The sequence below is a fragment of the Leiobunum rupestre genome, chromosome 4 (genome assembly GCF_980474605.1).
Source record: "Leiobunum rupestre chromosome 4, qqLeiRupe1.1.hap1, whole genome shotgun sequence".
In the NCBI taxonomy this organism is placed as follows: domain Eukaryota; kingdom Metazoa; phylum Arthropoda; class Arachnida; order Opiliones; family Sclerosomatidae; genus Leiobunum; species Leiobunum rupestre.
This window is the reverse complement of record NC_143387.1, coordinates 56425475-56451180: the sequence shown is the minus strand read 5'-3', so window position 1 is coordinate 56451180 and position 25706 is coordinate 56425475. Positions and strand designations below refer to the sequence as shown.

The window sequence follows — 25706 nt, the reverse complement described above, 5'->3', positions numbered from 1 at the left end:
ATGAAGATTCTGTTCTCTTCGCTATCCTTTTAAATTTTCCAGCACATTTTAAAGAGTTTAAATTTTTTATAGATTCTAGAATCATTTTGGTTCAGAACCGTTGAAACAAGGACCAATACCAAAGACTAGGTAAGCTATTTATATAGTCTTTGGAAAATATTAGGTACTCCTGGTCTGACGTTACCTGAGAGCAGAAGTCAAGTAAGTCGAGATACGTGACTATTGAAAGAAATTCAAAATAAGAATCCTCGAGTGTTTTTAAATCGAGGTGCCTCAGTACAAAATTTTCACTCTATTTTTATCAATTTTCATTGTAATTATGCTGATTTCGAACTGGTTATTCTCAAATAGGGGTTTTCAGACTTGCTTGACTCTTGCTCTAAGGTAGCGTGGTATTAGACAACTTTTGGCAATGGAAATGAAGTTAGGAGAAACTTTAATAACTACATAAATATTCTTTCCATGTTTTTAAAAACATTCGAAGCTTTCCCATAAGTCTTTCACTGCATTGTAGGTAATTTTGACTTATTAAATAAATAAAGTTATATCAATCATCATTCTGTCAGATGTAAGTCAGAAAGTAAACAAACATACAATATCAAAAAGCTTTACTGGAAATTTTTAAAATTGTACACAAATTCTAGTTTACACTCAAATAATCACACCAAAGTTAAATGTGTCAATTGAGCTTTGAATGAAACCCATTTGACTCAATGATCACTTAGGCTTTCCAGTCTTCGACTAAAATAGAAATTTATTAAAATTCCATTCATTTTATTTAAAATTAATCATTTATTACCTTATTGTTACCCTGATTTGCTTTTTTTCTAAATAACAGAAGAAAAAATTAATTTATGAGCAAGCTAAATTTGAAAGAAATTATTTACTTTGGCTTTTCATTTTCATCTTCGTTACTATCATCATCGTCATCCTAAATATGGAAATGCAAATTACTAAATTAAAATTAGTAAATAAAACTATAAATATACAGTGACCAATACATACTTTCTTGATCATCTTTTTGCCTTTATCAGAATCATTCTTCTTCCTTTTTCCAACTGGAGTGACTAGACCTTCATCCTCATCATCCTCATCTATTTCATCAAATTCTTCATCATCTAATTCATCATCACTTCCAAGATCATCACCAATATACTCTGTGGTTTAAAGAAAAACAAATTAAACATGTTCTTCAAATAAAACAAAATTGTGAAAAAAAAAGTTACCAGAAATTTGTTGACCAAGTAAAGTTACTGGACCTGAACCTTTAACTAATTTAAAAGTGACTTTGCTGGTAAAAGTGAGATCTAAAATATTTTGGTCATACTCCTTTCCTGCAGCTTGTAAGCAGCATAATACACCTTCATATTTACTCTCTTGAAACCCTGTGGTTGAAAATTCGATGACATTTAATTCGTCTTTCTTTGCATTCGGCCCAAGAGTAGCCTATAATTTTAAAAATGATATACTGAGTAAGATCAGTGTATTCGTATAATAAAAACCAAGCTTATACCATTTTAAGTATAAGGCTATGATGGATAGGGATATTGTTGCTTTCTTTTCCAGTCCCCACAAATACATGTTCTTTTTCACTCTCCGTCAGCTTTGTAGCTTTAAAAAATAATATTCATAAGCACAGACAACTATTTACCTTGGTTGATATTAATATAAATTAAAAAAATTGGATCTAAATAGAAATTATACAATGTATAAATTAGTAGACCCATTTCCAATGTAAAATAACCTCAACAAAAGCGAGCAAGCTTTGGAAAATGGAGTAAGGTTGGGTTGGATCAACCGCTTAAAAACAAGGCTTAAGAAACCTTTGTTAAATCTCACAGAGGTGTTCGTAACGTAAACTTAAGATAATTCCACACTTACCCCATGTAAATTCCTTTGACATTTTGCTAAAACGGTTTCGGTACGCAATGGTTAATAAATAAAGTGCAAATCTTCAATAATGAATCTTTGGCGAATTAGTTTAAGGCGCGGAAACAAATGATAAGCTACTCGCCGCATTCAAGCCGAAAAACAAGATGGCCGTTTCAAAAATTTCGCGCCCGCTAGAAAATTTCTAGTGGTGGCCTCTATTTGTGAACTTCAGCAGTTATAAATTGCGGAAAAGGATGCGGCTCTTGAGACGTAGTTATTTTCCCGTCCCCCGTTAGTTAGACTTCCCAAAAAATTTTCTATTTTAAATATTTTAACTACGCATTATCTGCGCGATGAAAATGTAGTCAAAAACGTTACGTTATAAGCTACCGAAATAGCGCAAAAGCATGAAATTTAAATATATTTTTTAAAGAAATGCCCAAACGAACATTGGACCAGGATGAGAATGCTGACGAGAAACTTCTATCCGTACCTCTACCCATTCAGACATTTCTATGGCGGCAAACAAGGTAATGAAAAAAATTCCTATTGAAATCAAACCAAAAAATACAAAACGTAATATTAATTATTACTTTTTTTTTACCAAACATTAGCCCATTTATCAGGCCAAAAATCGGCAGATTACGAGAAGCATCATGCTTAGTAAGCTATTTTTATTTTTCTTTATTTTTAAAAAATAATAATTTTTAATTGCGTTGGTTATAGGAACAAAGAGAGGCATGCAAGGTAAAATATACAAATTTTTAAATGTTTTTTTCTTCGTTATAGGTGTAGTTTTGAAATTAATGGCTTTAATTTCCATTTGAAAATTGTTGTCGTACATTATATGAACTTATGATTTCATATGAAATTAGTTTGTACGTGCATTTATTGTACTTTAGTGTAGCATTAAATTTCGTATTATTTGTTATTTTTTGTTGCTTCTCTAATTTTGATCAAATAAATAAATTATAATTACAAAATATACATTATAACTTTCTCAGTCGTTTGAAAAAGTCCTGGTACAGAATATCCAATTTGGTTTGTCCCCCAGTTTGACAGAAGCTATTAGAAGCATTAGCAGGTTTGTACATTTCTTTAAAACAGAGGAGTAGCCAGGTGGGGTACACGAGCACGTGCCCCTCCCCGAACCAATACCCTGGCTACGCCACTGCTTTATAAACGAGTATACTACAAGGCCGTTGACAGAAAATGTCCCAAATTGAGAGTGCTTTAACACTGTAGCATTTTCACCAATCAACAAATGGCATACATTGTTTCTTAACGACGTCATAAAATTGATCACTTGGTACACAAGTTCTTGTACGAAAACGTTGAAATAGGAAAATGACATTCATTCGGTTAAATTTTCAAGCTGTGTTAATTGTTCTTCACGCCTTTTTGAAACCTAAATTTGGATGAAAAACACAAATTCAGTAACGAAACCACGAGCCAAAATATGAATAACCCCGCGAACTGAAATGTCTATTAACAGAATTGCCCCGTAATTACTCTCTTAAAAAAAAATCAGTCTACGGCTTTCGTAATGTACAAGCAAAACAGATTCACTTCGATTGCAACATATTCCGTATTTATATCCTGGAAGATGGCATTTAGTGCGAGCCTCGCTACCTCACGTAATGCACTGTCTGGCGGCCCTTCTTCACGCCCGAAAAGACTCTTGCATCGAAAAATTAGGGGCGGCTGAGACGAAGCTGCTGTACACTTTGCATTGGATACTTTTAGACGCTGCTGAGGAATGCGCCGACGCCGAGGCAGAGAAAGGCATCCTTCGAACCGCCACCCATTACTTATTTTCCATCAATGCCATTCAGGTACGAGGAATACTAGCATCAACCACCGTCAAAATGACGCCTTGAAAAACAAAAAAAATCCTAATTATTTCCAGGTTTTCATCTACTTACTGGCGCCCTTGGCGTACTTCCTCAAACACTCCGACTTTTTGGCGAGTTTTCGACTGGAAAACGGGCTGAAAATTTGGGAGCCTATTTGGGGATATCGTCATCCGGACGTACCATGCTTCACGTCGCACGTCAAACCGAAGCGTACCATCTTGAGAGCCAAACGGGACAGGAAATCCAACACCAAATTCGGGGATGTTTTCTTGGGCGCCGATCAGTTGTCGCCAGTTAATGGTGGCCAGCAATCGGGCGGAAGCAGCGACAACGCGTCCCAAACTCAGGGTGGTCCGAGTCCGGCGTCTTCCATTTCGCCTTCGATACAAGTAGAATTCCGAGACGCGAACCGTAACCTAAGGCGTTTTAACAACGATTTCTTCCATAGCGCAAAGATGTAGACGCCAAAAGAAAATTATCGGACAGTGGCGACCAACGAGCCTTTTGCGACGTTTGCTGTACTCCTATTAAAAAATCAGTACGTTTACTACACGCTTAAAAGTTGTTTCTTTAAGTTCTTGTACTATTTTACAGAGCGACGGAGATTCACCCGTTTGTAAATGTGTCCCGACTCCACCGGAGAGCCAAAAAGGAGAGGGCAGCAAAAAGCCCAAGCCAGGGTCTTTGACCGATTTGACGATGGCCACTTACTTGGACGTGGCGGTACTACGGTGTCTCTTTGTATCGCAATGGTACGAAGAAGGGGTCAATTGGGCTCTGAATTTTCTTTATAATAGGTAAGTTTTACGTGTAAAGTCAATTTGGATATAAGAATCGTAATTGGTCGAGCTAATCTCGTTTAACATCTAAAGATTGCGAGCCATCATAGAGATCCAATCTTCCCACGCCTATCCGCGGAAACGCAGCAACTCCTTACCAATCCCCAAAATCGAAGTTTCCTTGTACCAATCACCGGAGCAAAAGCGCAAAGAGACCGATGCCTTAACGAAGACAGTTGACTTGGAATGCTCGCTGCTCCTAGATTCCGCTTATCAACCGCCGAGTCACCATAGTAGCATGCAAGAACTGCGCCATTCCTCGCTAAGTGGACCATCCGAGAAACCGAAACACAAACGAATGAAAATAGGCGATTTTCGACTCTTCGTCGAAGAGAAGCTGAGGTTGTCCGAGAGACTTCTGGACAAAATCGGTCGGGATGACGTTCACGTTGTGGCTTCACACGACGACCCCGACGTCACTATCATAGCCTACGACGTCTCGCAGAAAAGAATGTTAAAAGAGTTCGCGTCGACCTCCGATCTTTCAGCACCGCCGAGGCCGAAATCCGCTTTAGCTATGTTGGACCACAAAGAAGTACCGTCGTTCAAGGAAATTGTGAAGAGGGAAATGATTCGAGGTAAAAGCATGCCCAGTCTTCACTTGGGCATCGACGGCAAGAATATATCTAAAGCGGAGCTTATCAACAAGTTACGCAAAATGACCCCACCGCCACCCTTACCGGAAGCCCTGAAAATTAAGAAGATTCCGGCTCACCATACGCATAGCGTTCCCAACCCCATTATCACAGTCACGGAGCACTCCCCAGTGGCGTCAGTACAGTTCTTTTTGAATCAGGAGTCGATGGATAGTCCGAAAGAAGAAACGCCACCGCCTTCGACGTCAGGGGCGGCCACTGGACCAGGTATCCCTACCCGACAACTTTCTATCACTAGAAGTCAAACAGATTCGAACATTTCATACATCGTGGAGGAACTATCGGAAGCGACAGGATCTACTCATTATATAACCAAAGATGGTGAAATCAGTTTCCACGTGGTGCTCAAAGTACGACTCATTCAATCCTAACTATATTTGGTACTCACAAAATGATTTTTCCAGGCCGTTCACGCGGTAACTCTACGAGATAACGCTTGCTCAGTGCGGGTTTGCGAGGTGATCCTCAACCTCTTGGACTTGTTTATATCCGTTGGTCTACTACCAAAAAAGCCGCCGTCTAATCCGGAAATAGATTCCTCAGGAGATAAGTTCTTTCCTGAACCACCGCGGAGTAGGTCATCCGATGCCCCATCGGACTCAAAAGCTGGGGACAAAGAAGAGGAACTCAGTGTTCATCACTTGTTTATGGATTCGACCATGAGGTTTTGTATACATTTATAGGCTATAGCTAGACGAAAATACAATTCCCATCCTCTTTAGCTGATCCATTTATCTTCTAAAATAAATTTTTTGTTGGCCTTATTATTTAATAAACGTACATGTAGTTCCTACAATCCTATTTCTATCGTCATTCTAATATTAATCTTCGCAATCATTAAAGAATTATAAAACATCTGGGTTGCCCCCATGGTTGCGGCGAAGGACAGAGATCTCCAGCGGCAGATATTCTTCGCTCTCAAGCTAACAACATGCTAGTCACATTATTTCAAAACGACCAGAAGCAGTTCAATCGTTTTCTTAAAGACATGATCAATCACCGATCATTGGCCGAAGTTATTGACATATTTCACGCTTTCGTGGGGTTCTGCGCCGAGCCCGGGTCGATCCTTTCTCCCCTAGGTAGTTGTACTTTAGCCCAATAAGTATTTAAAAAATAAATTTCATCGGTTAATGGAAAATTATCCCGTAACCAGGTCAAAAACGCACAAGTACCGGAAGCAGTCAAGACAGCAACTCCAGAACGGGTTACGCCAACAATTTCGGCGCGGGATTCTCAGCATTAGGACCCAAAGGAATCGAAGGAACGGTCATAAGGTGCATCTTTAAACCATTTATTCTCAGACTGGTTAACGCTCAAAGAGATCTGAAGAACCAGGAGAATATGGCCCTGTACTGCGACGTCAGGCAGTTCATTGGGTTTGTGAGAGACAACCACGGAGGGGTTTTCCGCCGAGTGGCCTTCAGCGGGATGCTCGACAGCGCGGATAACCCTAACAATGACAAACAAACGACACCCACCACTCGGATCGTGCGACATACGAAGTCTTTGGATCAAGATGACTATTACCGCGACCCCCTCTATTCGCCCGCTCTCTTTGTCGTCGATGAAACCGTCTCGGAAAAAACCAGTCGAAAGTCTTTCTTCAAGAAGAGGGGAGTCAGAAAGGCTCCTAGCAATCCGGTACACTGCTTTCGTAATTCCAGTCGCGGTTTTTGAATGCGAGTGTTATAACTTCCTATGTTTCGCGCAGAGTCTGTTGGACGACCGAGAGGGTGATTTTTCAACCTGCCCCAGTCCGGCCCTGTTTCAACACAGGGCAGTGACACCGAGGCTCAGCGTATCCGAAGAAGAAAGTCAATCCTTGACCTCAATATCCAAAGGAAAAGGAAGCAAGTTTCAGCTAGGTAATTGCGGGGTTAGGCTAATGGTAAATAACCGGTTCGGGACGACCCTTAAATATTTTCTTTCTTGGTGGATTAAGTAAACTGGTTAAAAGGCGATCGCCTGAAAGTGGACAATCTCCACGGAGACGACGATGACGACGGTGGTGGTGGTACCAGTCCTATACCACCGGACAGTTATCCGGGAACCGAGCGACTGGCAAGAAGGGCCAGCATGAGCAGAACTCCCAAAATGACGCACAAATCTTCGAGTCATATGAGTTTGACTTTGTTGAGAGCTAGAAAGAGGATGGAGGACCACTTGACCAAGATCGGATTCGGAAGGAGCAAAAATAAACACGGCAGTTTCGAGGAACCCCTAGGTAGTGGTACCCACTCCATTAAAGCCCTAAAAATACAATTTGAGGCTGATTTGGGTAATTAGCTGTCACTAAATTAATAAATTGTACGTATTTGGTCAGATTTAAGTCGTCGTAATTCGTACGACTTCGAGCACGGTACGCGTGAAGGTGACACTTTGCTTCTGAAGGAGAGTAAACTGGTCAGTGTGCCTACTGTCCGGCGTGGAATGCTTTGCTTTTCCTTCCTGCTGGAGGCGACACACCCCGGATCGTTACCCGATCCACCCTTAATGGCAGCGGCGCTTGATCTGGTTCGTTTTAATTTTTGTCTCTTAAAGAATCGACCACTAATGATTTCGCGTTTCAGAGGGCCCCAATCGTGGCGCGAGCGGCATTGTATCTAGAATGCGCCGCTTTCGTCCATCGATGCAACAAAGGGCAATGGCCCGCGTGGATGAAGTTAAACTTACCGGTGTTTAGACCATCGGGACCGCTGGCTAACAGAGGAACTCCGTCTGGACCAAGGAGGACGCATATACTGCAAAAGGCGGCTGGAAGAATGTTCTACCAATGGGCCGAGGTCCGTTCCCGCGTTGAAGGGGTACGTTACAGCGTATACTGACGGTTTTCGTTGTTCGCAGGCCATAGGTGCTAGAATGGAAGAGATGATGTCTTTGGAAACAGCTGATCAAGGAGGCGATGGCGTAGCCGTGACCACCGAAGACAGTAAGAGAAGGCAATTAAGAATCGAAGATGAAGAAGAAGATTTTCTAGATGAAGGTTTGTTTCGAGCGTTACTTGGACCTACGATATCGAACCCTGGACCATAAAATGAATTTATTTTTGAACAGCAAGCGTCAACCCGAACAGTTCGGGTTGCCCATTCGCCCTAAAGATGGCGGCTTGCCAACTCTTACTGGAGATCACGTCATTCTTGCGGGAAACGTACCAGTACATTCCATTGAAGTCGTCCAGGATGTCAACGAGGGAAAAACCTACCTTCGAGCCTAGGAGTATCACTGCCAACAGACGTTGGAGCATGGCACTAAGCAGTCTCGGGTTCAGTCAGAACTCCGCTCATAGCCTCGTGTCACTGGCAGAACAAACCACTCACCCCAGTAAGCGCGGGAAACATCGCAATTATTACGACTCCTCTCTCTATACAATACAGCCATTTTCTCTCTCAATTCACTCTTTACTTCCCAAATTGTTTTATATCTCTTTCTATATTCTATTCTCTTTTTCAAAATTGCACATTTCCTGAATGAAACTTTTATTTAACCTCTCTCCGGTCTTTGCCATCATCTACCTAGCGGTAACTGAAACATCGTATACGCAATCGGTAAATAAGTCTGAAAACAGTCGGAAGCGCGTTCGTGTCGACTGGTTTTTTGAATGTCAATGTGAAGAGGCGAAGCTTCCGCGGCCGCTTTACTGCCAGGATTGATGAAGGCAAATCTCACCCAATGACTAACTCCTTTTTTGTCTCGATGACCTCTAGTGACTATTGGAGAAAGACGCATCAGTTTCGTATTGCACGAAGCGGATGCCGAGGGAGAATCGGAAAATAGCAGCAACACTACTGTTACCGCTCAGGGTGAAGAAGGTACACCCGAGGAAAATAAGCATGGTACATCGGAAAGATTTGAGCCGCGAGTCGTTGTCGTTAAGTTGCGTTTGAAACCTCGGTCAAAACTTGTCTTTCAGCTGCTGCTGGTAGGAAAATCGCCCAAGGAAGACCTCATCTGTTGAGAAGAGGTCCAGGAGCTTTACCGGGACACAACTCCAGTTTTAAAAGGCGCAGTTTGAAGTTAAAGAAAGCCGACAGGAAATCGCGTCCCAGGTCTTCAACTTTCGCTGAAGACGAAGAAGAAGCTAGTAAATGTCAAGAAACTCAAATGAACGAGTAAAATTATCAATGTACTGTACCGTTTTTTAACGCAGTCCTTAGGAGAGCCGAAAGCATTTGCTCGCGACGCAAAGTTAGCGCCGTTTCCGACCGCAGCGACACGAGCGATCGAGCGGACATTAGTGGCGAGGAGTCTCCAGGGGTACTAAGCGACGATCAACCTCCCGAAAGTCCGGTGGACGTTCTAGAGGCTGACGACGCGTCATTAACCAAGAGCATGCCTTGGTTAAAAGTAACGTTAATGGTAATTAAGCTAAATAATTCAGTTCCTAATTCGTCCGATTATCTAAGGTGGTTGTACAAGTGACGAGCGGCTTGAGTTTCTCTTGTCCACACCAACACTGCTGCCAAGTGAACTGCTATCGTAGACAGATGCGGGCTTGCAACCGACTCGAGAAGGCAGTCAGGAAAGTCTACGGTGACGATTTCGGAACTGCACAGGCGGGTGAAAAACACAGGGAAGACAAAGAGGAAACCAAAAAGGATAAGAAGTTGAAAAAGATAATCACGGCGCCGAGTTCGCCGTTGAGACGCAAAGCAAGCGTACCTCACAACTTGGACCGTCTGGAGAAAGCCCAGGATATACCGCATCTGGTGGCGCACAGATCACTACACAGCAGTACCACATTCTTGGCCCATGATTTAGAACTAGGCGTCAGCCATACCGAAAAGGAATCCAAATTCAGAGTCGCCTCCCGAATGGAAGACAAACCCAAAGAAGAGGAACCCATTGTTAAATACATCAAAACACAAGCAAGAAATAGATCTGCTCTCTATATACATATATTGCTCTAGTATATACCAGTAATATAATGAAAATTTTCAGGGGAAAGGATTGTTCCACAGCCCATTTTCGATGTTGGTGAAAGGAGCGGTCATTCTTTCAGAAGACACCTACTGTAACGTCATGCCCATTGCCTGGGAGCTAGTATTGGAAAGCAGCCAACAAGTCGCCTCGGCGGCCGCGGTCTTGTTTATATTGGCTTCGGTGAAAGCGCCCGAACAAGCTACGGATCTGCTGCACAAAGAACTACACCACGAAAACCCGACACAAAGATTGAACGCGATTCTGAGATTCCACGCCATATGGAAGTTCAGATACCAATGTTGGCCCCGCATGGAAGAAGGAGCACACATCGTTTTCAAAGTAAACAAACGTTATACCTATTTACGATTGTAAATGTTTTCGTAAACAAAAAACACCACATTCTAGATGTTAATAATAATAAGAATAATAATAATCAGCTAGGCTAATACCGAAGGCACCACCTTAGGCCTTATTGAAGCATTATTTAAACTTTATTTTAAATAGGTACCACCTCCAGCGATTGAATTCACATTACCATCACCTAAGATAGCGTTAGAGTCCGTGCCAGTCGCGGATCCTCCATGGATGCCGCACGCAAAAGCCAAAGTCGAGGAAGTGGCAATCAATCAAGACCAATCGGTAGGGTCTTAAATAAATTTATTTTATGGCCGACAATTTACACATTTTTCTACCAATGAACAACAGCGATCCTTCGTAACCGCGACGAAAACCAGAAGAAAACAGCAAATGGAACTAGTACATCGAGCCCTCCAAGAGGAAGAGGAAAAGAAACGGACGGAAAGGGAGAATTTTTATTTATCTTCAGTAGCCGTCAACATTCAGGCCGCATATGAACCAGCCTTGTACCACGTGCCAGAAGAGCACGAAGAAGGTACCAACACCGTCAACGCCGGTAATTGAGATGTTGGACAGGACTTTACCCCTTTTGGCCCATAGTATAGAAGGTTTTTGTAAGTTAGCTACCTTAGCATCTTTAAACAGATGCAGACTACTGGTAACGCTAACTTAAATAGTAATTTAATTAGAATATAGGATAGTGTTCTGGGGCATGGTAAAAGCTTTCGTTAGTAATTTACGTTAAAACGTAGGTTACTAATCTCTTTTCCCTCATAGATTTCCCTTTAGTCCATCAGCTAACGTAGCAACATCTCAAGTTAGCCGCATGGCATGTGTACTTGTCTTTCCGTAACGAATCAAAGTAAATACTATGTCCGCTAAAATATACCCTGGAAATTATGCTCAACCACCTAGGAGACGAGGATTTGCAGACGGAGAAGAGTGTGGGACATCATTTGCAAATAGCCCACCCTTTATTTCCTTCCTGCTTATGTTCCGCCGCTTTACCCATCATAAACTCGTTAGATGATGCCCAAGTTAGCGCGGACGGAATAGCTGGTAACTATATCTCGAAGCAGCTGTCTTTGCGTCTCTTTCTAATATTTTTGGGATTATTTTTACCCTTTAAGTATACGAGGTAGCTTATAAAGTAATGTGGATGTGTTTGGTTGAAGACACGGCGCTATTCCTGAGGCATATACTTGAGAAACTGACCAGAGAGAAGCAGGACACCATGATTCAGATCCTACGACGCGTTTTTCGATTCGTCCCTCGCCTACCGGCCCAAGCCGCTTATACCGTGTACAATTATCTGGTAATATTTTGAACCAATGACTACGTTATTAATAACGTAGGCATTGGTAAATACCCGCTCGACTTTGTTGCATAAGAAAATATCTTTTAAGGTCGGATTCGTGATGTTTTACGTCCGTTCGCCGTCGGAGGTGGGGCAGGAGTTGATTGGAAGCGCCCTCTCGATCATGTGGCTGGTAGTATTACTTGACTGTTGGTGATCGTAGTGTCCCGTTGTGTGTCTGTAGTGTTATGTTGTTGTCCGTTGTTTGTAGACTTTAATTGTGGCCAAGAACCAATTTCCCAAGTAAGTGTCGGGACTTTCAGCAGAGAGTCCTTGTGAACGTAAAAATAGACAGCTGATACGTTAGAATACATATTGGGAACGGAAATATACGACAAGACCATTTTTCCAAATTTTACAGGTTATTCCATCAGTACAGGGGCTTTTTCTGAAAGACTTGAAACAAATACTAAGAAAGGAGCAATGCGATGTGAGATTCCCCACTTTTTCAGTCGATGATAAGTATTAATTTGTTTAATTAAAAATTAAGGCTACACTTCTGATCACCGCCAACGTTCCAAGTGCCAAGAAAATCATAGTTCACGGACCGGACGTGGGTGGAATTCCATCGCAATTTCCTATTCACGAGGTAAAGAATCATATTGCGACAACGGGTTAGTTGTAATAAAAAGGATTAATTGACAAATTCGCCAAAAGGACACCCAATTCACTCACATACTCCAAGACAGTATCGACTTCTTCGGAATCGACGAAGAACAACAAAACTCTTATTTCTTAATCGACACCAAATCCAGTAATTTTCCGAGATATTCGAAAGGCGTAACGCCGTAAACTATATCCCTAATATATCCCACCAGATCAGATGCACAACTTAAACTCTTTCGTACGGGACTTTTACTTCTTCAAGAGGTCCCAGTACCCGCAACTGACGATGGTACACATGAACCCTTCCGAAGCCTTCGACACCTTGCAGAAACAAGCTTTAATACAGCGCTTCGTCGAACTGGGCAAAGTGATGATGAGTCTATCGGTGGTCAAGTCCCAATATCAGGCACCGCAGAGAGTGCTCTTCTTGCACGAGGAGCTCATGAAGTTGCCTTCATTTCCACGCAAGGCTCTTGAAGCGGATTTTGGCCTGTACTCTGGGAAACTTGGAAAAGTAAGGTGGAACTTTTAAGGCCATGATAGGCGTATTGCAAATCTAATATAATTAAAAACCGTTAGGAACTACTTGGGATGGACACCCTGAACAAAATGGTTTGGGTCAAGGTGAGAAATGCTTAAATTATTCAATGAATTCACAAAAATAACGCGAACACTGATGACCTCATTGGGCAGTTGGTAGCGCGCATGTTCGAAGTGATGGCGGGATTTTTCGTCCATTCCTCTGACATTCACTTATTCCTCAACGTGGTCAACGGAGCTCTGGTTTTACATTGCGAAGACGGCGCGGTCTTGAGAGTCTGCATGGCAACTTACATCAACGCTGCCCAGCAGTTCAAAAACATCTTCGCCGCCAACGGGTAACTTCCCTAATCACGATTACTTCTGGAAGTCAATAATTATCATTAATGTCTTTCGAAGATATATGTTGATTATGCCAACGGTGCTGAGGATATACTCCAACCACCAAACAAACGGACTACTCTGTCGAACAGTGGAATTCGTCTGCAAACAATTTTATATTATGCATCGTAAACCCTTCATTTTGCAAGTAATTTTACCAAAAATGTCGTTCAATTAATGACGTACTTAAATCGAGACTTTCTTATAGATGTTTGGTAGCGTAGCGACAATTTTAGATATGGACACCAATAGTAATTACGGAGACGCCAGCAAAGTTCAACCTAAAGCAATTTTCCAACTGCTGCTGTCAATGGCGCAGCATATAGCCGATCCCTTGGACATATTGGAATTAGTAGAAGGCGAGAAACCACTAAGAGCCCTTGATTTTTGCTATCAAATGGATCCGGACACAATTACGGTGCTGGACACAATTTCATTATGCGTCACCGTTATATCCTACTCCGCGGATTCTCAAAGAGGACACCAAATGCTGGTAAGACTTCAAAGGTTCAAAGAGTAATATTTTAGGATATTCCGATAAAGCGTTAAAATCGTAAAGACCATACTGGAAGCGATCCTACCCTTCTACCTCCGTCACCTGCAAAACCTAACGACTAGAAAAGAGACTCCGGGCGGTCCCAGGACTGAACTGATGATGATCCACAACGTCTCTGTATGCATGAAGACCCTCGTCAATAACTGCGAAGCTTTGGCACGGTACGATCGAGTAAATGAAACCAAACGCTTGACCGAGAAGATGAAAAACAACTGAACTTGCAGTCTTAATTTCAATAGGAATTACACGGGTCCCCAAAGAGCGGTTGACTTGAGAAGTTCCAGTATCAAAAACGCTTCGCGCGGCGCCGTGTCTCCAATGTTCGAGTTGGACGAAGATTCTCATTCCAAGTAACGCTTTAAACGCCAGATTGGTTCGCGCTAGCTTCCTACAGAAATAACGATTTTTCTTTGTCAGATTCATGTCGGACAACTACTATTCTTCGAGAAAGATGCAACAACAGCAACAGTACGAAGTCGAGGACAGCGAAGTACTTAGGTCAGAGTTCCGAAGACCGAGAGATACGCTTCTGTACGTCGTTTGCGAATTTATGACCAAATGCTCCGCCCGACTCGCCGACCTCAGCAAGAAAATACCCGATTTGAGCAGCAAAACCACGGAATTATTGGACGTCAAGTGTCATTTGGTCAGTACTTCCTCGGCTGACTATAGCCTTTATACGCGCGGCTAACGATATATTAAAACCAAAACAGCGACTGGCCGAAGTGGCTCACAGTCTCTTGAAGGTCTCCCCTTATGACCCCAACACGATGGCCTGTCGCGGTCTACACCGATACTTGAACGAAGTTCTTCCGCACTCGGAATGGGCCCAGGAAGCCATGAGACCGGCTTTAATCATGGTTCTTCGCAGATTGGACAAAACATTCAATAAAATCGCCAAGAAGCCAACGATACGGGTTCGAATTCTACGACCAATACTGATTCCTATATTGGCTACCCGTTGTTCTTAAAAGGTATCGCTTATTTCAGCGCCTGGTAGATTGGGACGCGGCCCGTTCACTACTCAAAGGAGTTTACTTGACGCTTTTTAAACACCCTTACATAGCTCATCTTCCGCACTTGAAGGTGAGACGCGAAAATAACGGCTTGTTTGCACTATAGGACAAAACCGTCCCGACAGTTTAAGTCTACGCCAAAATAAAATGTATTAGGCTTAACCGTCGTTAGGTTTTTGTCTTAGTGAAACAAGCCTCAACGGGGTTTTAGTTTAATAGGCACTGTTTAACCTATGCCCGTCATTATCTTTCGTTAGTCTTTAATAGCTGTTTGCCAGAGCATAGTTTTAGGCGATCAAAACAGCTCTCTGGTTTCAGACAGCATTAACAACGTCATGTCGGCGGCTGTCGCCCTGGGAATGTCCCCTCCACCCGGCTTCTGCTCAGTCGTAGTACGACTCGTGGCTATGCAAATGTCCGCGTTAGGGGTACGTACGCGTTTTAAGACCGGAACGAATATTCTTACATCTTATTGTCACGTTTCATCCAGGATTCCCTCTCCTTGGAAAGTATTTGCGGAGGAGGTTCGGCCATATCCAACCCAGAAAAGATTGAAATTTATCTCATGAACTTAATTTTACCCATGTGTATAAGGATAAGTAGCGAAGTTAAAGGTAATGCTTTCGTACAGATAGCAAACACATCCACTAAATTACACTATTTCAGACGTACCGAAACTAAGACCCTCTGATATATCATACGCCCTGACTGTTGTCCTGTCTGCCCTGACGCCCCCATCTACGAAAGGGCCTACTTCGAGTAAAGCCGGGGACAACCATCAAGATAGATCGCCAACTTGGATTAGAAACACCTTAATTCAAATTGGCTTTTTAGGATTAAAGATTCTCATCATCTGCTTCGAAAAACAACTAACGAGTGACTGGCACCATATCGGCAGTCGTATCAGGGACATGGGAACCAAGGTACAAGGTGAGTACACAAAGGACTAAACTTAAGGTTAAAAAAGAAGCTTACTGCGCTCTTGATGTCTACTTTGTTTACAAGGTGGCACAGCCTTCTGGAGTTTCTTGGACTTTGTTGTGACTCACAGGACGCCACTCTTCGTTCTTCTGTATCCTTTCATTAATTATAGGGTACGTCTTTCGTTAAACGTCTCGAAAATTAGAAGCTTACAGTCTTCCTTACAGGTTCTTAAAACCATCTGCGACAATGAACACGAATATTACTATCAACAGTTGATTCGTGAAAAATTGCAAGGCTTTAGCTTACCTCCCCCCAAAAGTCGAGGTCAATTGTTCCAAGACGTAGTTCTGGAAATGAAGAACATAAAAGAAGACGTCATGGCGAGAAAGATGGGTTAGTTTAACTTCGAGTTATAGAGGTGCCATGTGTAGGGTCAAAAATGTGTGACCTTTTCAGGGGCCGACATGGACCGTAAAATGTCCATGAGTTTGGAAAGCCACAGTTTGACGGAAGCTTCCCATTCTGGCAGTTACAACAGAGGAATGGGATTCACCGGAAGCTTAGCTGGTAACGGTAACGGATCCGGCACGCCAGTCAACTTGCCGTCTAGCCCTCCTTGCTCCAGTTTCACGGAAATACAAGCCGATAAACAAAGCGTCACCAGATTAGGTAATCCGCCTGGAATGATCGCTTCCGGAAGAGCTAGACTAGGTGAAAATAACGGATAGTTACTTACTAACAACACCACGCATAGTCGGGGAAAGCCGAAACTTTGTAAACGCGTTTTGACTACACGAGTTTACGAAGTTGCGGTAACCAACTATCTGGATTAAACTTAACCGGTCCAAATACGCAGTTATAAGGGATGTTTGACGCGTTTTAACCCACACAGCTTCAATCGCTTCCATCACCAGTAGTTTCACCCACAAGCCACCATTGTCTCGAGACTGGAGTACCCAAAGCGAGCGAGTTCCACATCGAGCCAGTAGAGGGTTAAGTATTCGACTCAACTCTCGCGAAACTGGACGCCGAGTGGTAGAAAGGTTTTTAAGAAGGACCAGTTTTCCCTTCCCCGAGGAAGATGGCATGAGCTCACAAGGTAGTAAGTGTCTATTTTTTATTCCAAATGCGCTTGTCTCGTTCTAAAAACCCGCTTAAGTAATTTCGAAGATAATTTTATACATTTTTTTTGGAATTACCGTTATATGCAATATTTTGCTTTGATTTTATGTATAGCTTTTCTAAATATAAGTCTTTGTTATTATTGCTAATATCTTTTAAATGTCGCTTTTCGTTTGTAACTATAAATTTAAAGCATTTCAATTTTGACCACGCAGACGATTTTGAGAGGCGCAGCGTGACTGACAGATTCGTGGACGTATTAACAATCCGCGTCCATTTGGGCTGTGTTCGAACGCTCCGCCTCCCCGAATCGAGCAACTAACTAAACCGCTGCCAATTATGATTAAAACTGAGGTTTGAGGAAGCATGCCTTTACCGAACCTCAAGCGGCAGCCAAACACGCATGGCCTTAAATATAGTATTAAAAATTAAACGGGTCTTGGGCGCATGTTAATATTTTTAAGATAATTAAAGTGTAAAATTAACCCCCAAACATTTTGGGCATGTCAGAGAAGAGTCCCGCCAAATGAAACCCTAAAACGTTAACAGAGATCCTTGGTGCCGAGCACACGGCCTCGTCCTCCGAGCCCAGATTATTCCGAAAGTCCACCCTGCAGATTAAGAAAAGAGGCAGCAAAAAAGGTAGCGGTAATCTGTACGCCGAAGGCTCCGATTCTAGGGAAGGAATGGACGACAAGTACATCGATAGGCAAGAATCAGGTATATGGCTATTCCAAAGAATTAAACGCAAAAAAAAACCACACAAAACATTCGGGTAGGTATTATCATACTAGGATGCCAAGGAGAATATTTATTTTTCGATTAACTCGATTTCCGAAGTTTTTGGCTTGCTATGCTTGTGTCGTTTTGATGTGCCTGTTGTTTATTCCTTCGTTTTTTGGAACCGTATCGTTATTAATATATTACTATCATTACACCCTTCAACCTTTGACTTTCGAAACGCTAGAGACCAACTAGTAGTGTTTTCCCTAAAAATAGTTGATTAGCGGAAAAACGATAAATTTGTACCTATTTTTAGATGCGAAATATCCCCATTGATCATAATTACAATCAGGAATACGTTTGTCTCTAGCGTACTAAAATATTTCAATATAAAATTTCATATATCAACTACTTCACTTCATATTGGTAAAATAAGCAAAACTATCATCGGGTCGAAGCCAGTAGCCTAAGCATTAACATTTCTTTCCGCGATGGTACTCTTCGACTTAACCAAACGAGAGACCGCGTTTATGGATTACCACCACAGACACGGTCTCTCGTTTCCAAAACATCGCGAACTATCCGAGTACAAAACCCTCGTAATAACATTTAAAGGACCAAGCAACCAATCACTCACCGACACCGAAAGAAGTCCCGGAGTGCAGTCGCCGGATCAGGACAAACCTCGTCATCGTCTGCAACGACAGAAAGCCCAGAGTCGAAAGACCTTCAGATTCCGGAAGAGTCGTCGAGGCGCCGGCTTCGCTCCGCACCCGGAAACGGGGGAACCGGAAGCCACCGAAGAGATCGCGATGGGCACACCCAAAAAGCACTCTTCCTTAGCGGACGACGACAGTGATCCCAATTACATTTACAAGTCCACGGTACGTTCCGTCAAGTATTCACCACCAACCGCGTAAATAAAACGCAATTATTAAAAAAACAGGAATCTGAAAGAGGTTTAGAGTACTCCAACCTACCAGACATAGAATATCCCCCGATGCACTCTCAACCAAGTGGTGAATCTGTGGACTACAAGGCTCCTAGAAGACGAGGCGCAGTTCATCACAGGTACTTGTCGGTCACTTTATCTGAGAAATATAAATAATTACAAATATTAACACGCGACAGGTCACCTTCACCAAGCCCAGAACGTGGTAGCAGTATTACTTCTACGAGTAAAGACGGGGGTACCTACATCATACAGTGCGAATCAACGGAATCCTTGAGTAACAGCGAAAACGCGGCGCTGTTGAAGGAAGAGGAGAAAGGCAGCGCTTCCCAGTCTTCGCTGTTGATGGTGTTCCCATCCAAAGAGGGACTCAACTGCGTTTAGATCCTAAACCTCCTTGATATTGTTCAGTTATCCATTTCAAAGCGACTATCAAATTTTTTACACTTAGTTTTATTTCACGTTCAATTTATTGAAATAAGGTGCGCGTGCGTCGAAAAGCGCATTGGCAAAAGGTACTTTTTCTACAAATTATTGAAATCGAGGTTCTATTTCCTAAAGCGGCAAACGAGGCGCCAGGTTTTTCACTATTGAAATTATTTAGAGAAAAACGAAGAATGACGATGCTAGATGTAGTAAGATTATTGACGTCAGAGGCTTTAGCGTCACGGGTCTAATCTAGTAACTTAAATAATTTATTTATGGCGTAATGTTCCTTATTTCTAAAAAATAAGGTTAAAATTGTTTTAAGAAAGTACATTTTTCGAAATAAAAATCGTACCATCGCGAGAAAGTTGGTAGTATGCCGCCATATTGGGAAACAAAATCGCGGTATTATATTTTCGAGGTACGGCGGCTTCCTCTTTTTTTCCCGCCACGTGGCGCCCTCGTCTCTGACGTCAGTTCGTCGCTCGCTCTAAACTACTCGTCATATACTTACGCATGCTCACACGTTTAAGATTTTTTAAAAGAAACGACAACATACGCACATAGCAAACGTCGATTTATTAAGTACGTGAACCTTTGGCTTTGGCGTGGAGGGTCGAAATCGTCGAATGCCCAAAAAAAGGTCATTTTTTACACGATGCTACAAACGTAAATTTTATTCAGTTTTTAATTATTCTAAATAGACCTATAAGGTCCGAAAGTTGTCATTATTCTATTTCGTATTTTATCCAAAATATAAGCGACGTTTTGAAACCATTGATGAAATATAAATTAATTTCCGAAAATGTTATCCAAATTAAAAAGTTTAAATTCAAAGCTTTATATAAGAAGTTTTCTTAATTAGTTAAAAAAATGAATGTTAAAATTAAATGGTTCATAGTTCCAAGCCTAAATTATGATTTCCCCGAAAACGTCTATAAAAAAAAATGATTGAACTCCCGTCGCTGTAATTTCTCGTTATTAACAGTATTAACATGAATTTACCAAGTATACAAAGTTTATATTACACGTTCGTAATCTTAGAAAATAACTTAGGAAATAAAAGTGATTTTTAGTACTTTTTAGAAGAAAATATAGGCATAGTAGGCCAACCGAAAATAGGATAGAGAAAAAAATGTTGTAATTTCAAAATACTGGCAAGTTATTTAAAAAGTTTAAACGTAAAAAAATAATTAATTCAAACTTAACACGGTTTTTAAACATCAATAACGTCACCAGAAAGAACGACTAAATGAAGACGTTTTAAAAGCGGAGTTTAAATAACTTGCCAACGACTGAACCCAATGTTTTCAATGTTTATAAATGTTCTATTAAAAATTGGCAAATGTTCTTTTAATTTTACGAAAATAAGCTTTTTTGTGCCAAATTTTATATATATTTAATAAATTAGTGAAAAAATAGGCCTAACATAGTTTCCGTAATCGCTCTCAATGCGATCACATTCCGTGTTTAATTTCTAATTGAGATTAACACGGGAACTCTTCGAGAACCATAAGAAAAACACTATTAATTTTCTGTTGGTAATATATATTGGACAAAAATAAAATGGACGTTGCCTTAAAAATTTATTACGGTTGTCAAGCTTAAACTAGTAATTATAAGCGGGCACATTTCATTCGTTTAATATATTTCTTTTTTACACACTTTGCCCAGGTGCCTATGTACAAAAACAATCTAAGTAAAAAAAAACAGTAGAGCTGTAAGTTCAAAAGATTTTTTTGTTTTAAAGCACAAAAAATATTTCTTTTTCTTCTCAATATTCTGTTTAATTCAACAAAAAAAAATTCAAAAACTAAAAAAAATTAATGAAGATATATTTTAGTTTTTAATCCACCGGCGTTGCTGCTTGTGAATTAAGCGAAAAATCAAACCCTCCAAAAATAGTTCCTTCTTTACATTTTCCATTTTCCGCACAAAAATAGTGTTTCATATTGGTTTTCCGGATGGGTCTACCTGAACGTCCGAAGCACACGCTCAAAGCTACACTGTAGTCCTTCGTTTCTCTTCGTAGTAAACCCGCGTGGTATCACATCGCTTATTATTTTTTGTTAGTCAGAGTCAAAATAAATATTTACGTTACACTCCTCTGAAATAGTGGATGGACACTAACAAGCTCGCAGTCCTTCGATATTTAATTAACAAAATTTAATAAACTTTCCTAATTTAATAAATCAAATCGGAGGGGGGATTCTGGTAAACGTTTTTGTTTCGTTATTTACACTAATAAAAATAATTCCAAATTTACATCTAAAGCTATAGTTAATAAGCCTAATCGACCCGAAACAAAATATACAAAATTCACAGTAATAATACTCGTAATTATAAATCATGTAAAATTTTTTAATATAAAAAAGCGGAGTTTTAGGCCATGGCTTATCATAGTCGAGTTAAATAGCTATTTAGGATTTCATATTCTTTTCAATATATATATATAACTGTATTTTTGAATTTTTTTGTTTCGTATGGTATTTTTGACGTCTATGAATATGGGTCGACATTAGGATGTTGTTTGGTTATTTTGAGTTTGGTTCGCGTTGTTCGGCCTGATGAGTTGGCCGCCAGCTGGTACCGTTTGCTGTTGCCCCGTTTGATTGTTCTGGGTATTTTGAGTGACCACTTGACCCGTTTGACCTTGGGGAAGTTGGCTCAAAGTCTCCTGGGTGGCGTTCGCCTTGAGGATGCCGTTCTCCAACTCCAACTGCGAAATACGGTCCATCAGCTCCGTTATTTTTTCTTTCAGTACGTCCACTTCTTCGCGGACTGCGAACATCAAGTGGCTCTTCACCAGGTCCTGACACGGCAAAAGGGGTTCAAACATTAGTCATTTTTTTACGAAGAGGGGGTTCGCTTAAGCCCCAGAGGTTAGACACTTATGCGAAACCGTTTTCAACTTCGATTAACTGACCCTAATAGAAAAAACATCGACTAGAATTATTGTAAAACGCGTTTCAAACTATAGCAAAAAATTCCTAAAATAATGTTTGTAAATTGGCACATTTTTCTTTCAAAAAACTGCTCAATAAAAACAGTTTTACTATCATTAATACAAGATAGCTGTTACCTCGACATTACGTTAAAGTGAAAGTGTAAAACCTTCCCGGTGATCCAAATCTCAGGTTAAACTCTGTAGAACTCACCGTGAACTTGGTGGCACTGGGCCAAACAGACATTTCAAAGCGAGAAAGGCAAATATTTTGTGTCTAACCCCTGCTTAAAGGACAACACAAAGAAACACTCGAAAAGAACTTTGTTTAATAACTCAATATTGTACATTAAGTAACGCGAATCGAAACAAAAGCCAACATTAGCGATTTATCACGACCAGGCAAAGCGTGAAGATAAGACTAGCGCATTAAGTGGAAAGTTTCAGCTTAATAGAATAAGTATAATCGGGAATAGTCTAGTCATGGCCGGTCTTTGTGAACGAGCTAAGGGGTTTAGCCACTGACTTACGCAGTCACTTTAAAAGGTCGTGTCTCTTCACAATGAGAACTCTCTACTCACGGTCATATCCCGCGACAATTTGAGCATTTCAAAAGATCGGACACTTCGAGGTCACGTGGGGAAGACCCCGTAAAAACGTTCGAAAACTAATTTGATTTCGTAGGTTTAAAATACGCTCGTTAAATTCATCGTCGACTAAGTGTTTGTTCTCTATGGATTTGATGCAAAATTCATTTCAGGGTTTGATATAATATTAGGAGATAAAATACCGTAGCGAAGTACAATAATAAAATGACCTTGCTTCCAGTGTATGGCCTTAAACCGAATGTTGATTCAAAATATGGCGTACTTTCCAGGGACTACGATAAATAACGGACCACACCACCAAACGTGCAAACCAAACAAGCCAGCAAAACAAATTTATACGTATGTATGTGTATGGATATATATATATGAAACGCATTTTTTACCATAGCTTGTTCAATTTTGTTGTCAATGGCGACGGTACTGGTACCTGCCGGGGCACTGCAAAGGAAAAACCAAAACATCTCCATCAGAAACAACAATTTTTCATACAACTCAAACACAAACAACGATTGAGACCTTTATTAGAGCCTTGAAAAAAAATTAAAAAATACAACAGTGAAAATATAAACTTAACGGATGTTATGAGTCACACAATATCGAGCTATAAAAAACTGGTTCCGTAATCAGGGAATTACATGGCTGATTTTTAAACTTCCTCTGGAGAAAAAATCAAAAGCCCAAACCTAATTTGCATAGAGGGGAAACGCTTTAAATAGGTTTTTCAAAAAAAATTAACAAATTATTTTTTAATTATGCCGTATCATTATTACGCATACATTAAAACTAATTATCGGATATTTAAACTTTTGAATATATTAAAAGGTTAATAGTGGTTTAATGGTATTTGCTTCGATGGTGTGTTAATAGAAGAAGTCTGTGCCCCAATGAATCAATAAAAGCAGAAGTATATAAATAAAGCTATTGCGAGAGGAAGTATCCAACTAGACCCGAATAAATGAAACCTGTACCTTCGCAGGTTTGAGGCCGTTTATATTACGTCATTTCAGTATTTATTCTGACGACATTGAAAGCAGATACGGTTTCGGTATTGGCAGAAACGGGTGAAAATGGATTTCCTTGGGCACTATCTTATTAAAACAATTTGGGAGAACCTGCGAATGTGCATGTTTCAAGCGAATAATATTTGTGGTATAGATAGATGGATACTTCTCTAAAAAGGTTGATAAAAGACATCTTTAAAAGAACCGTACATACAAAGGGGGGGGGGGGAACGCTATTTGGACAAAGGCCATTGACCTTCAAGACCCTGTAAAGTCCATCACAAAATACCGATGCATATATGACACGCATTAAAATACGCAAAGACTAGTTAAATTATGAAAAAAAGTGCTAATAACAGTATAGCTATTATATTTAACATTAAAAAATCTTGCGTAACTAGAAACAATACAAGACTAATATACTGGAATACTATGTTTACTAACATCTCAACATATTACAAAATTCCACCGTTAAAGTAAAAACGTAAATCGAATGACCTATATTTCGTAAATATAAAAATTCATTTAACAAATAATAGTGCTTAAAAATAGCTACGTCATAAATCTTAGTAAAACTTACGAAATTATCCAAAGAATTATAATATTTTTTAGAGAAAAACGCGTTTCTTAAAAACCGCACACGAAATACACGTAGATCAGTTTTTGGTTTGTCGAAGCGAACGATCGGCCAAGGCCCGAGTTATATTGATTAGACCAGATAAAATATAAACTTTTCCCTATAAAAAAAACGACGACGGTTTATATAAATGAAGGGAGAAATTAAGAGGTAAAAATGCCCGAACAATATTCGACAAAAAGGGACGCGAAACCATAGAAACGCGAGGAGTGAAAATGGGATCCGCTGACTACTAAGACGGGGGTACGAAAAAAATTACGAACATAAAAATACAACGGGGTAGAGTAGATCGGAACACTTTATTTTGTACGGATACCTACGTAATTTTTCAGAATGACGCCGCGCGGGAGACGGGGGAAGCCTGCCGAGAGAGCTCGCGGGCCAGAAGGGGGCCCTCTTCATATCACGCGTCCGCAAGGTGGCCGTCCAATCAGAGACGCGGAGAATCGACGACGCGAAGCCAGCGCAAATATGGCCGCGCAAAACTCGATTCCCCGCGCTCTCTCCCAGACTCGACGCGAAAAACAACACTACTCTTCCTCTCTCTAGACTTCGGAGCGTTTTATCACAAATTTCGCAAAAACACACGATGTGAGAAATACTTCGTTACAATCGTGATAAATGGGTTATTTTGGTACGATAAGAAAATACTTCTTTACGAACGTGATAAATTAGTTATTTTGTAATAATTTTCATTTTATAACCATCAAAATTAAGATAATAAAATTTTTCACAAATACACAAAATAGAAATACTTTGTTATTGCGAACGTTATTTTTCCTTTAATAACCACCAAAATTAAGATTTTGATAAAATCGTAATTAATTCAATTTGACCGTTTGAAAGGTTAATTTATTATTCATGACAGAGTTACTGCTTGAACTTTAAAATATTACTTGATAATAATAAATATTACGTTACTTATACACAAATCTAATCATTAGAAACACTTATAACAAACATACATTATCAATTATTAAACAAACGATTAGAAATCAGTGAAAGACAGGTGTTAATTTTCATTTTATCTAATAACACGTTCATTTTATTGTTAATAAATGATGATTTCAAATATGAATAGATAAACCGGTAAACGGCGCTATAGACGAGATAACCGTCTAGACTTCGTTATTAAATTAAACAGACTAGAAAACGCGTAGGGATAAACGTGTATTGTAAACAGTCTGCGCGCAATACAGCTATGTCCGCTTAGGCTTTATTTACTAAGTTACGAGATTAATATTTAAGTCGCTAGATGGCGAAAAATGACTAAATGCGGAAATTACGCGCTACGTACGTTCTCAACTTTAAACAAACGAACTTTTTAAACGCGTAAAAAGCCCTAATAACCTTTCGAATTAAATCCGAAAGATGGCGGAAGGGTAATTGGTGACAAATCGTTTCGTTTCT

At 40.4% G+C, this 25706-nt stretch overlaps 3 protein-coding genes and 1 long non-coding RNA gene across 6 annotated transcripts in view; 1 reads left to right on the top strand and 3 right to left on the bottom strand.

Annotated features, from left to right (window-relative positions):
- Positions 1-591: 591 nt before the first annotated feature.
- Positions 592-2230, bottom strand: LOC149948388 (nucleoplasmin-like protein ANO39). Of its 2 annotated transcripts, XM_090173391.1 has the most exons (7): positions 1882-2223; positions 1514-1611; positions 1227-1446; positions 1006-1157; positions 888-931; positions 800-827; positions 592-741 (listed from the first exon to the last, which is right to left on the bottom strand). In XM_090173391.1, the coding sequence occupies exons 1-7, from the start codon at positions 1901-1903 to the stop codon at positions 718-720; spliced, it is 588 nt and encodes a 195-aa protein (XP_090029517.1). In that variant the 5' UTR covers positions 1904-2223; the 3' UTR covers positions 592-717. The 2 variants fall into 2 exon arrangements, 1 of the variants encoding a protein (XP_090029517.1); XR_016480632.1 differs by lacking the exon at positions 592-741 and having other exon boundaries at positions 807-827; positions 888-953; positions 1882-2230.
- Positions 2125-20703, top strand: unc80 (unc80, NALCN channel complex subunit). The gene is made up of 52 exons (XM_090173389.1): positions 2125-2402; positions 2487-2535; positions 2599-2619; positions 2877-2956; positions 3479-3707; positions 3782-4117; positions 4177-4266; positions 4323-4525; positions 4601-5573; positions 5628-5887; positions 6067-6308; positions 6380-6867; positions 6938-7091; positions 7169-7453; positions 7550-7740; positions 7797-8009; positions 8071-8209; positions 8281-8547; positions 8931-9059; positions 9137-9307; positions 9374-9570; positions 9630-10091; positions 10165-10485; positions 10651-10785; positions 10852-11059; positions 11419-11562; positions 11634-11818; positions 11910-11993; positions 12222-12290; positions 12351-12449; positions 12518-12614; positions 12679-12980; positions 13046-13090; positions 13160-13344; positions 13406-13535; positions 13596-13880; positions 13947-14104; positions 14168-14293; positions 14361-14589; positions 14657-14860; positions 14934-15029; positions 15217-15387; positions 15450-15573; positions 15626-15889; positions 15965-16053; positions 16108-16276; positions 16340-16594; positions 16776-16985; positions 17555-17725; positions 18344-18612; positions 18675-18799; positions 18860-20703. The coding sequence occupies exons 1-52, from the start codon at positions 2308-2310 to the stop codon at positions 19062-19064; spliced, it is 10428 nt and encodes a 3475-aa protein (XP_090029515.1). The 5' UTR covers positions 2125-2307; the 3' UTR covers positions 19065-20703.
- LOC149948387 (uncharacterized) lies at positions 2592-18444 on the bottom strand. Of its 2 annotated transcripts, XR_016480634.1 has the most exons (7): positions 18366-18444; positions 16332-16590; positions 16190-16230; positions 15935-16121; positions 3815-4252; positions 3442-3747; positions 2592-3280 (listed from the first exon to the last, which is right to left on the bottom strand). It is a non-coding gene; the product is annotated as an uncharacterized LOC149948387 (long non-coding RNA). The 2 variants fall into 2 exon arrangements; XR_016480633.1 differs by lacking the exon at positions 3815-4252.
- Positions 20669-25706, bottom strand: part of bun (TSC22 domain family member bunched) — a 29168-nt gene continuing 24130 nt past the window's right edge. The window contains exons 2-3 of the mRNA XM_090173390.1: positions 23042-23096; positions 20669-21918 (exon numbers count right to left, since the gene is read on the bottom strand). Of these exons, the coding sequence (XP_090029516.1) occupies positions 21625-21918; positions 23042-23096 (349 nt within the window). The 3' untranslated portion in view covers positions 20669-21624. The remainder of the gene's footprint in view (positions 21919-23041; positions 23097-25706) is intronic.